At 34.2% G+C, this 12,123-nt stretch overlaps 1 protein-coding gene across 1 annotated transcript; it reads left to right on the top strand.

The window, feature by feature from the left end:
- Positions 1–3,548: 3,548 nt before the first annotated feature.
- LOC128547436 (flavin-containing monooxygenase 5-like) lies at positions 3,549–12,003 on the top strand. The gene is made up of 6 exons (XM_053520282.1): positions 3,549–4,212; positions 7,871–8,114; positions 8,436–8,565; positions 9,539–9,761; positions 10,134–10,237; positions 10,536–12,003. The coding sequence occupies exons 1-6, from the start codon at positions 3,648–3,650 to the stop codon at positions 10,881–10,883; spliced, it is 1,614 nt and encodes a 537-aa protein (XP_053376257.1). The 5' UTR covers positions 3,549–3,647; the 3' UTR covers positions 10,884–12,003.
- The last annotated feature ends 120 nt before the right edge of the window (positions 12,004–12,123 follow it).

Genomic DNA, 12,123 nt, shown 5'->3' with positions numbered 1-12,123 from the left:
TCTGTTAGTTTGGAACTGTCAAATTTCAGGACGATAGTTGGAAAGCTCTAGTTCAATGCCTGCTTTTTTAGCAAAGGTCTAACAACTGCTTGTTTGTATGTCACAGGAAAAACACCTTGCTGTAATGAGAGATTTACCAATTTAGTGATACTAGGGGGAAGTTCATCTACACGTGATTTCAGAATACGTGCAAGTAATCATGAACATAAGAATATTGAATCAACCGACACTGAATAATAAGTAGCTATTACTATATAGGGCGCCGTTTTACTATTTTATATACATTTTTGATATCAAAAAAAAATCATTTCTTGATATCAAAAATTCGATTTCTTGATATCAAGAATTCCATTTCTTGATATCAGAAAATCATTTCTTGATATCAAAAAAATCAGTCATATTTCTTGATATCAGAAAATCGATTTCTTGATATAAAAAAAAATAATTATTGATATCAAGAAATCGAATTTTTGATATCAAGAAATCATTTCTTGATATCAAAAAATGCCTAGAAAATAGCAAAACGGCGCCCCATAATTACTATACTGCAGGTGGTACTGAAAATTCAATAGGCTAATAACGTTATATATTTATCTCACAGAAGAGATATTATGGAAGTGTAAATGTAGATAGTCTTAAGTCTTCATCCAACAATTTAATATAAAATAAAACAAGACATCTTAAATATATTCAGAACTTTAACATATTTATTACATTTCCGCCGATGTAACCGAATTAGTTGTATGAAATATCAAAAAGAAGTTATATCATTCCCACCACATTCGAAATTAATTTCATAACTAGGTCATAACCTTGCTCTAGTTTTGGTCATGTACGTCATTATTCAGTGACCAGTGGTCAGTTACAAATGGTTGTTACGCGAGATGATATGTTTCTAGTGTCTTAATGTCTGAACAAACGCCAAGATATGTGACCGAAATCATGTCATATATCCTACGAAAATGACACTCTTGGTGCGTCCGGACGCACCTATGTCGTGTAGCAGGTTTGTATATATGATGCATCTGTACTATATGGTTAATTACATGGTTAGTTCTTGGTTCCTATTACTTGAACCATTGCCTCAGTAGTAGCAGTATATCTCTGTATAATTCTATTCCATTTGTGCGGCATTGAATCGCGGACTTTATAAAACCTCACCATAAATGATTCATTCAATGTCTTTTCTCCTTTTTACAATATCGTTAGGTTTCGGGTTTGGCCATTTGGCCATCATTCACTGGTATGACACACGGACACACACGCACGCACACAAACCCATAATCATTCTATTCATGTTATTAGTTCCTTTATGCAGCAGAAAAGTGAACAGGAGAAAAGATAAAGTCTATCAGAAGATGGTTTGGAGATGAACGCCAAATGTAAATGTCTTGGCTGTATTTAAAGCATTGGCAGACGCCTTGTTAAAACTACCGACTCTCCGTTAACTAGCTGGATAGTCTTTTGCAAAGTATCTCTGAAAAGCACAGCTGTATAGTATACATTTATTGAATGACTTGCCGCTCAATAATCAAAACATAAAAGGCCGAAGGAGTGAGGAGCTATATTTTACTATTGACTGGCAAGCTATCAAATAAGTCCTTTTTTACAAGGCGTCAGACATTATTTTTACCAGTTTTATTTTAGAATTCTTGACAAACTTACGTTGAATATAGACAGGTCATATGGCACAAACGTACCTTACGACATACACTATAAGCACATTTTTCCTCATGCAATGTTCGGCTCTCACACACATAAAAGAGGTAGGTAGATAACGTGTTTTAAACAAGCATTAAGAAGAAGAAATATCGACATTTAGTTATTTTAGTTATAACGTGGCTTTAGTAAGTCATTCCAATAATAAAATTGATCTAAAGTAAACATGCAATAACAATGAATTAATATGCTTTGGTATTGAATTAATAAAACACATCGCAAATGAATATTGAACAGCTCTTTTTGTATAGATATTTACTGACGTTTTCCTTCTAACTGTTAAATTCATAGTAAAAACAAGACTGTCAGTTGTGCCATTAAGGCAATTTAAATATCCATGGTTTATGGCACTCCGCTTAATTTCGGAGAAAAACGTAAATTTGCGTATCTTCTCAATACATATGTAAGAAGAAGTAGTCACAATCAATGACTAGTTACATCCCCTGACGGCCCTTCCACGGAGACGTAATAGTCACATCCCCTGACGGTCCGTCCGCGGAGACGTAATAGTCGCATCCCCTGACGGTCCGTCCACGGACACGTAATAGTCGCATCCCCTGACGGTCCGTCCACGGACACGTAATAGTCGCATCCCCTGACGGCCCGTCCACGGAGACGTAATAGTCACATCCCCTGACGGTCCGTCCACGGAGACGTAATAGTCACATCCCCTGACGCATCCCCTGACGGTCCGTCCACGGCGACGTAATAGTTGCATCCCCTGACGGTCTGTCCACGGAAACGTAATATCAGAATGAAATGAAATTGGGAATGATTATTAAGTCAAGAGTTGGACCATAAAACCCCGGACAGAACGAGAACATTTACAACAGTATACGTCCACTCTGTTTATGAGTGGTGATGTAGTTTTATTTAAGAAATAATTTATAGCAAAAGAGTGTTTTAACACTTATTTATGCACGATGGGCAGTTATACGTCGGGCGTAATAATTTCACGAGGGCGCAGCCCGAGTGAAATTATTTGTACGACGTATTACCGCCCGAGTGTATAAATAGTGTTAAAATACGGTTTTGGTATAAATTATTTCGATTCTAGTATGCCGTTATTCTAAAACAGTAGATAAAATATAGTAGCGCTCTTTCTTGGTCGCAACAAAAACATTGACGTCACCGCACGTTAACGTAACGTCATTCTAGCGTAAGAGTGTTTTAACAGAGAAAAGCATATTAGAATTGTATATATTCTTTGTATGCCAATCTACATTGAATAGATCTTAATAAGAAATACCATTACTGAAACAACCGCATATCCTTTGTATCACATTTAATCTTTGTAAATGAACATTTTCGAAATTTACACCCAATCTGTCAGTATAGCTAAACAAAAGAAAAAGATGTTAGTATGTCAATGTGCCACTAGGTTTGTGGGACAAATTGAATGATAGAACAAAATATCACTTTCAAAAGATTACAAAATATCAGATTTTAAGATATGGTCGCTAATCCAAAAATGATTTATCCGAAATTTCAAAGTTTTAGTTAATTGCTTTAAAGTGTCATCCATACCGAAAGTGATACTTGTAAAACGGCATGTTCGCAAATTACGAAACACTTTATCATCCGTCAGTTCACCGTCGGAACCCAAATTCTAGTGGGAGGAGACACAGGCCTCTCTAAACCAGTACTCAACCGAAGAAAATTCTCTTTAAATAAATAAGACATATCATGCGCATAAAAATGTATCAATTTACCTCATGAATATTCAAATTTTGGTCAGCTGTTTTATCAAACTGGTCACATGTAAAATATGTGTATAAATAGGGCATGTTGGTCATTGTCCGCGTCATCCGACCGATGTCGATAAGCACTTCACACGCTGTAATTTTCATAAGATATTTTGAAGCACTTAATAAGTAAGAAAATTAAAATATATCATTAAGTTTGTTAAAAAAATATTTTTATTCAAAATGAAGAAAATAGCAGTCATTGGGGCAGGATGCAGTGGTCTGACGGCTATCAAATGTTGTTTGGACGAAGGCTTGCAACCAGTTTGCTTTGAGAGAGATTCTGACATTGGTGGTCTGTGGAACTATTCTGATACTTCCAGAGTGGGCAAAGGAAGTATATATAAGACATGTGTTATAAACACGAGTAAAGAGATGATGGCATTCAGTGACTTTCCGCCGCCGAAAAATTTTCCTATGTTTATGCCACACAAGTACGTACTTAAATATTTTAGGATGTATGCTGACAAGTTTGGACTTCTGAAACATATCCAATTTAACACATCAGTTTTGCGTGTTGTACAGTCGGACAAATATGAAACTGACGGCAGCTGGGATATAACATTCCGTCGGGAAGGTGGAGAAGCGCACACAGAAACCTTCGACGGCGTGCTAATCTGCACAGGTCACCATACATTTCCCTACCAACCAGACTTCTCGGGTCTGAGTCGTTTTACAGGCACGACACTCCACTCACACGGCTACAAAGAAAATTCTAAATTTGTCGGCAAGAAGGTCGTCGTCGTCGGTAAGCGTTACTGTCTCTTCCTCTCACAATATTTTCAATGATTTTTTTTGTTTCATTCTCTATATTTAATGCATTCTTAATCGGTATTTTAAGCATGTGGTTATCTATAATGCTGAGAGGAAATCTCACATCTAGCTCTATTTTGGAGACCTCCGCATACCCTTTTTTTCGTAGGGCGTGTGTTCTTTTTCTTTTTCTACCTTTTCTTCTACTATACTGAAAGCCAAAACCTGACTAGGTTTTTGATATAATACGTTAGAAATAATTTTTTTAAAAGTTCAATCTTGATAAGTTATAGTTCCAGCCCTCAGACCTAGGGCAGGAATATTGACTACCTGTATAATTGCTGTGATGTACAACGTTTTTCTTGCAAAAACTCAAAATTGTTTTAGCTAAATGTACATTGGTCCTTTTTTGCGTATATTGTGTTTATTGAAAAGAAAGTTAAACGACCGTTCTGCTGTTTAATAATTAAAAAATGTTTTTGCATGTGTGACTGTTTCATATCTATACTTAAATGGGTGATATAGTAAACAACATTTTTCTCTGACCACGAAAAGCAATAAAAATAAAAAATATCAGTGAATTAAATGGTTAAGTTGGTTAAGGGTTTGGTGACCAGCAAACATAGTCGTTAAAAGCGAATAAAATTGTGTTGGATTTTGTCTTCGTCCTAGATTAATTTTTCAGATAAATAATGATTGCTTTTGGGTATGTATCATAAATTTCACTGGAAAAAATAATATAGGCAAAGATAAAGGGCCTAAATATGAAACAAAAACTGACAGCAATGTGCATTAAATTTAAGGACGCAGCATTATTATAAAAAAAAAATTTAAAAATGTAAAAGCATTAAAATGAGTGACCAGGCTCCCATGTCAACTGCCAAATGTCACATCCAAAAGTTAATGGCAAATAATAAACGCAAAATGATAAATAAAGGTGAAATACGGACTGCCAAATGCTAAATGGGCGTAACTGGAAACAATTAATGCCTAACACATATTGCATAATATTCTTAGCGCTAAAATTTAAAAAAAAAAAGGAATATCAAAGCGGTGTGAGTGAAACATTTCAGAGATCATAAGACTTCAGTTCATAACGTTTTTTTTTTTTTTTTTTTTTTTTCTTATCAGTTTACAACAAACGGCTCCCGTCCTTTCTGACCAGAAGAACTAGTTTTGACCAGGTATATCAGACTGGACTTCAAACATTTAAGGTTACGTTTTTCTGTTTTTTTTTTTTTTATAAAAGCTAGACATACAGGCAGCAGTTTCAAGAAACCGACTTAGAACAAAGTTAGAACTTAAATACAAAGTGGTAGGAATGGACAAAATAGAATATAAGCATTTATACATAATAGTCAATGTTCTTTTTTAATTAAGAAATATTTACACTATTTGGTTCGTTTTAAGAAAGATCACAAAGAGAAATCGTGTTACTTTTTAATGATCATCAAAGGTTCCGGCCACTTAACTATTTAATATTTATATACCAACATGCCGCATTAATTTTGATATACCACGGTGGTCTCTTAGTTGTTTTCATTTTTTGTTCGTTTTGTTACATAATGACTCTTAAATGAAATGATAAGAGCGTTTACATTTGATGGAAAATTTTTACCAACCGATTAAGTTATGTAACTTTACATAAGCTGAAACATCATAAGAACATGTATATATCGGGCATTTGGTCAATGACATCGTATGATATGTGTCAACTGTCCACTGTCTTCTTCTGGTCATCGCAATCAGATAGGACACACTAGAATAATTGTATGGTTCTTGCTTACATTTTTGATTCCAATTTTATCATTATCATCATTATTATTATTACTGTAATTATTATTGATAATATCATCAGCATCAACAGTACCACCATCGCTTATCTAATTCACCATCATCATCATCATCATCATCATCATCATCATCATCATTGATCTTCCTATTATTATTCTTATTAGTAGAAGTAGTAGTATTTCTCATTATTGTCTTTTTGTGAGGTCTATATGAAAATTTATCGACATGGAAAAAGTGATACCAATCAGTCTAAAAGGGAACAATGTTTTATTAAAACCAACAACTGGGAGGTTAACTGAGAAAAGAGAAATCAAATGCAGAACAGAACAGAACAGAGCATATCTTTATTTTCACCCAGGTATCACGCAGAATACAACATGGGGTATAACAAAGAAACATTTGCAAGTTCAGCACTGAAATTTTCCGGTACAAGAGAGTGACTAAAAAGAAAAATGTTATTGCTACATATATACTATATACTGTAACAAATTAGAGAGTTAATTACTAAGTACTGACTGTATATGGTACATGGAGGAGAGACAGCTATTACAGATATAGTGAGTCTCAGCCAAATTTGAGACTGATTATATTTCTTAGTTTATCATTGTCTAACCCCTGATTGGCTAACCATACTGTCTTTATTATATGAAATGTCACCAGAGGGAATGTTTAAATCCATTTGTACACTCATCTTAATCCAGTATTTTGAATATTTTAGTAAAATTTCACCACTGTCTAAAATGTCTGACCACCCTCTTGACCGGAACCGGAAAAAAACCCAGACATTTTACTCTGCCGGGTGTTTTGTTCTCAAACTGTTTACAACATTATTATGTTATTATAACATATTAACATGCATCAATATCATACATTTTAATTCCCCTTTGTTATCTTTATCGTATAAGGACTATATAGATTTAATGATAACAACAACAACAATAATAATAATAATAACAATAAAAACCATAAAAATCAATAATGACAACTTCAACGGCAACAAGAATAATAAAAGATATAATTATAATTTCGTTATTATTATTATTATTATTATTATTGTTATCATTATTATTATTTTCGTCGTCGTTATAATTATTGCTTCCTTCCAATATCATCTAAAAATGAAACAAATTTTAAACGGAAGAAATTTCGATTTGTGAAAATAAGGACTTGCACCTCATTTCTGTACTCTGGCCTAAATCATAAAATACAATTACGCGTCAGCTGACCAGACATACCGGTATTAATATAAATTTGAAGATATGCCAAGTATTTAGACAAAATGGCCTTGATATTGTACTAGCGACATCATTAACATGACAATGTCGAAGGCCAGTCTCTTTTGTCCAGCCTGTCATGACCACAAATACATTCTGATATTTTATACGTCTGGCTTTGTCAAAATTTCATGAACAGAAGAAAAAAAACAAGATTCAGTGTCTTTACATTTGAACCAGATTTCCATACATAGTCCGATTATCGAAATAGCACGCGAAACAAAACTATAAAAAAAAATAAGAAAAATGTAGGATGAAAGTAAAAAAGTATCTGAACCCAAACTGCACTTGATGCTTTTGCTATGGTGATATTTTCACTGTTAGAGCAACTGATATTGTTGATTATAATGATAATTCACGAGTACGACATATACTGGTAAACATGATGAACCTGATAATAATGATCAAGGTGATGGTGAATATTTTGATAATGTTGATAATGATGATGATGATGATGATAATGATGATGATGATGATGGCGACGATGGGGGTGGTGGTTGTTATTATCATTACTTTTATGATGAGGAGGAGGGGGAGGACAATGAAAACATATTCAAAGGGAAAATATCTCATCTTATTTTACAGGAATAGGGAACTCCGCCGTCGATATTGCCGTTGACCTTAGTCATGTAGCCTCCCAGGTGTACCTGTCCACGCGCCGTGGGGCTTGGGTAATCAGCAGAATGGGATTCTGGGGACTTCCGGCCGATGCCATGGCTAATAACCGCTTCCTGTTCTCTCTTCCACATTCTGCCCTGGAATGGAGTGTTGAAAAGATGGCAAATTTTAGATTTGACCACGAAAGCTACGGATTAAAACCAATGCATAGGTAGGCTTGATATTTTTATGGTGGCTGATTTAAGTGCATTAATTCGGGGCTTTTTACGTTCTCTTTGGTGAGAAAATATTATAAAATGACGAGAACTGATTATGACTTAATAAACAGAAAGTTGAAAGGTAAAATATGTCTGTATGGCCTTTTTTTTCAAGTAAAAAAAAAAAACTACAGCGCTAACTAAATTCAAACAACGTTTCAAATATGTTTTTCTTTTAATATACTTTAATTCACATAAATAAATGATTCGTAAACACCGGGGATGTTGGCATTTAAGAGTGTTTGGTAAAGTAAGCCATACTTGATCTTTTTCAGGGCTCTGCAGGCACACCCTACGATAAATGACGAGCTACCATATCGCATTATGACGGGCGCTCTGAGGGTCAAACCAAATATCCATCATTTTAACGAGAACTCCGTGCAGTTTGACGACGGATCTGTAGAGGTAATTATAATGAGACCATACGCTATCAGTAAATCAACACATATTATTTATTTATTTATTTATTTATTTATTTATTTATTTATTTACTAAAAATTGCTTTAACATTTTGATAACAGTACATCAGAAGAAAGCAGGTTCGAACTTACTCAGTAACAGCTACATAATATTATAATAATGGCGATCAGTAATGAAAGAACAAGTTCTTCAAAAACAGTTTGATTTAAAATAACAACACAAACAACAACAAAAAAAAAACAAATGTAAATTGAAGAAAATAAGTCTACCACAATAACTGAACAAGAATGAAGAAATGTATATTTTCTCGGTGAATTATCCAAATTTCTTGAGATATAATATATAAAACGGCTACCTTTGCAATAAAAGATATGTAAAATTACAGCCAAACATATCAGGACGTAGATGCATATATTAAAAAATCTAGTGTGCGTTAAGAGTATTAAATCATGCTGGGCTTATATCTCGAAAAAAGGAGTGCGGTCAACCCTATACATGTGTATGAATACACTTGAAAAAAATGTATACACTTGGAAAAAAGTTGAAAAGGATGCCAGGTGTTTGAAAGTGTTTTGCTTTGGCGGTCTTGATTCGGAGGTTAATTTGTTATGAACCAAACAAGTATATGTTATTAATTCAAATATCAGGAGTATAGACATGGATAAGTAATTTCTATCTTCGTGTCTTTGCTCTAAAGATTTAAAAAATATCTTCAGATGTTGGAAGAGGGATACTTTTTGGCTGTGAATGACACAGAAATACAAAAAAAGGGTATAAAAAATCTGACAAGACAATCAGTATCCCAAATAAAAAAGTTTTCATAAATGACACACAATACTGAGTTTAGTAAATTAAAACTGTTTCGGATGTCCTGATGATATTATTTCTCATCTTCTTAACATGTCAGCCTGAACATGCATGCGTATTTACATTTCTGTTTTTTTTTTAATGTTTACAGGACATAGACACTGTGATATTTGCAACTGGGTACGAATATAAAATTGGCATTGTTGACGAGTCAGTGACAAAGGTTGAAGGAAACAAAACGTCACTTTACAAATACATGTTTCCACCACAAGCACCCCATCCTACCCTTGCTGTAGTGGGTCTAGTCCAGGCAATAGGAGCGGTTATGCCGATCTCAGAAATGCAATGTAGATGGTTCACTAGAATAATGAAAGGTAAAGTATATCAAAATATAATCCCAAAAGCAAATAAGACGTTCTAGTAACGCATTTGTTTTACTGAAGTTGAACAAAACATCTTTTGCTAGTCTAGAAATACAGTTTGTCCATTTTATGTACACAGCGCCCCAGAGTTACCACTGGTTACCTTGGCGCCGCTATTAGCGATAAAGGTCAAAGCGGCCATGCGGACGAAATAAATAGTTTTTGGGAGATTCGTCAGATATAATATCAATAGTGGTTACTGTAAACGGCAACACTATGCTCAATAAAATGGTTAATAGCACGGGTTCATCACAGATATATTCGTCTCCTTGAAGTCTGCGAACATGTCACACTTGTGTCTATATAACGTATTTATTTTTCCAGGTGAGAATAATTTACCTTCCGAGAGTGTTATGAAAGCAGATATAGAAGAAAAACGTGTCGAAATGGCTAGCACGTATGTGTCGTCTCAAAGACACACTTTACAGGTAAATGCTTCTTCATAAACACGTTAAAGGAAATGCCGGAGACAGGCTGAATTTCATTTAATGCTAATATTGAGTTTTAACACTAGCAAGTCTGTCTGTGTTTTCAAAGATTACCGGTAAGTGAAAACCACCACGAAGAAAAGCTCTAAAACATGTGTGATTTGATGTTGGTTTGGTGTTAAAGACGCATTCTGATCGTAGACGCGTTGTCTAACTTAATTGCCCACACAACAACGTAAGCGAACCTACTTCTCGTCTATTATTAAGTTTGAAGACCTTTCTATTTTTGTAATTTCAGTGTTTCTGGATTCAGTACATGGACGAAATTGCTACAGAAATAGGCGTAAAACCAAAGATAAAAGAAATGTTCTTCGAGGACCCTATGCTGGCTCTTCGCTGTCTCTTTGGACCATGTGTGCCTGCACAGTATCGTCTCCAAGGACCCGGAAAATGGGACGGCGCGAAAGACGCCATCGAGAACACAATGTCAAGGTCATTGGCACCGATGAAAACGAGGCTTCTTCCAAAGAATTTCTACATTCCAGAATCTGTGGACAAATTTGTAATCTCAGTACCGAAATATTTGAAATCTTACTTCATCTTTGCTTTTGTGTTTTTCTTGTTTTTCTGTATGGTGTTATTGTGAGGACAGGTCGATGCTTTACAAATGGAACTATGGAACCGATTGGATTCTCAATTACAAAAAACAAAAAAGTAGTGCTTGCGGCGTATGCTTGGCGGTTGAAAGTACTTGCGGATTATGTCTGGCTGTAGAAAATGCTTGCAGCACATGTTTTACTGTTGAATTGTCTGACTACTGGACAGGATGATGGTAATTTTACAGTGTAGTCCATCCTGGGCATGGTACTGACCTTACTGTCTATTTATGTAGATTGTGTATAAATTTTGGGCAGATGCCCAATATCCCTGTGGGCATAATTTAGAATTACTGAGTATATATTTATTATGACGTGTGCGCTTATCAAATTAATTACGAGGCTTTTTGGTGCTTTTCTTTTTAATTTGCATAATCTCGGTCACGATATAACATTTCATTTGTCTCATTGTTTATATTATGTATTTAAGGAACACATATCTGACAATTTCATAATATTCCATTGTTTCAATTGAAAATGTAATCTGTTTTTTTTAATGTTCCTCTGTGATACATGTACGGCTGACGATGTTGCTGTAGCGAATTTCATGTACATGTTTGTGAAAAAAGCACAATTGATAGTTTTTAAATGGTTTGTGTTATTAATACAAAAAACATGTATAATGTTTGTCGTCTCAGCTGAAAAAAGACATAAGATGTCTAATAAAGATACTGTTGTTAAGTGTCAACTATGTTGGTATGTACGCATCCATTTATGTATAAATTAGTATATATGTACAATATTCAAAATTTATATACTGTACCATTTGCTATTATTTATCCAGATAGAAAATGCAGTTGAAAAATATGCATTTTAACTATTGCAAAACTATTTTTGTATACATTGTGTAATGCTTGTCACTTTATACTTTTTATATGTATTACATACATGTATATATATAATGCCATCTGGTCACATCTTTTTTGAGTACTGTCACGAAAAAACATACCCTATGGTAAACTACATCATATCGCCATAATGAATCTGCATTTAAATTTCATATTTCATATGTTCTCATCTTATCTTTAACTTTTTACATGAAAATATAAACTCGACTAATCAAGTATTTAAAAATTATCTGAAATCTAAAAAAATTATCATCGGTTACGTTTTGTCGTGAAGAATCTCAATTAAATAGATGTTGTTATTGTTGAGAAATAAAACGTTTTAAAAATTTGTATTGGTGTTATACATTCTTCCTTCTTTAATCTTCTCACTAGAACATACATG

This window comes from Mercenaria mercenaria, chromosome 12, assembly GCF_021730395.1.
Source record: "Mercenaria mercenaria strain notata chromosome 12, MADL_Memer_1, whole genome shotgun sequence".
Lineage (NCBI taxonomy): Eukaryota > Metazoa > Mollusca > Bivalvia > Venerida > Veneridae > Mercenaria > Mercenaria mercenaria.
Note: the sequence above shows the minus strand (reverse complement) of the source record. Positions and strands in the feature narration are given on the sequence as shown.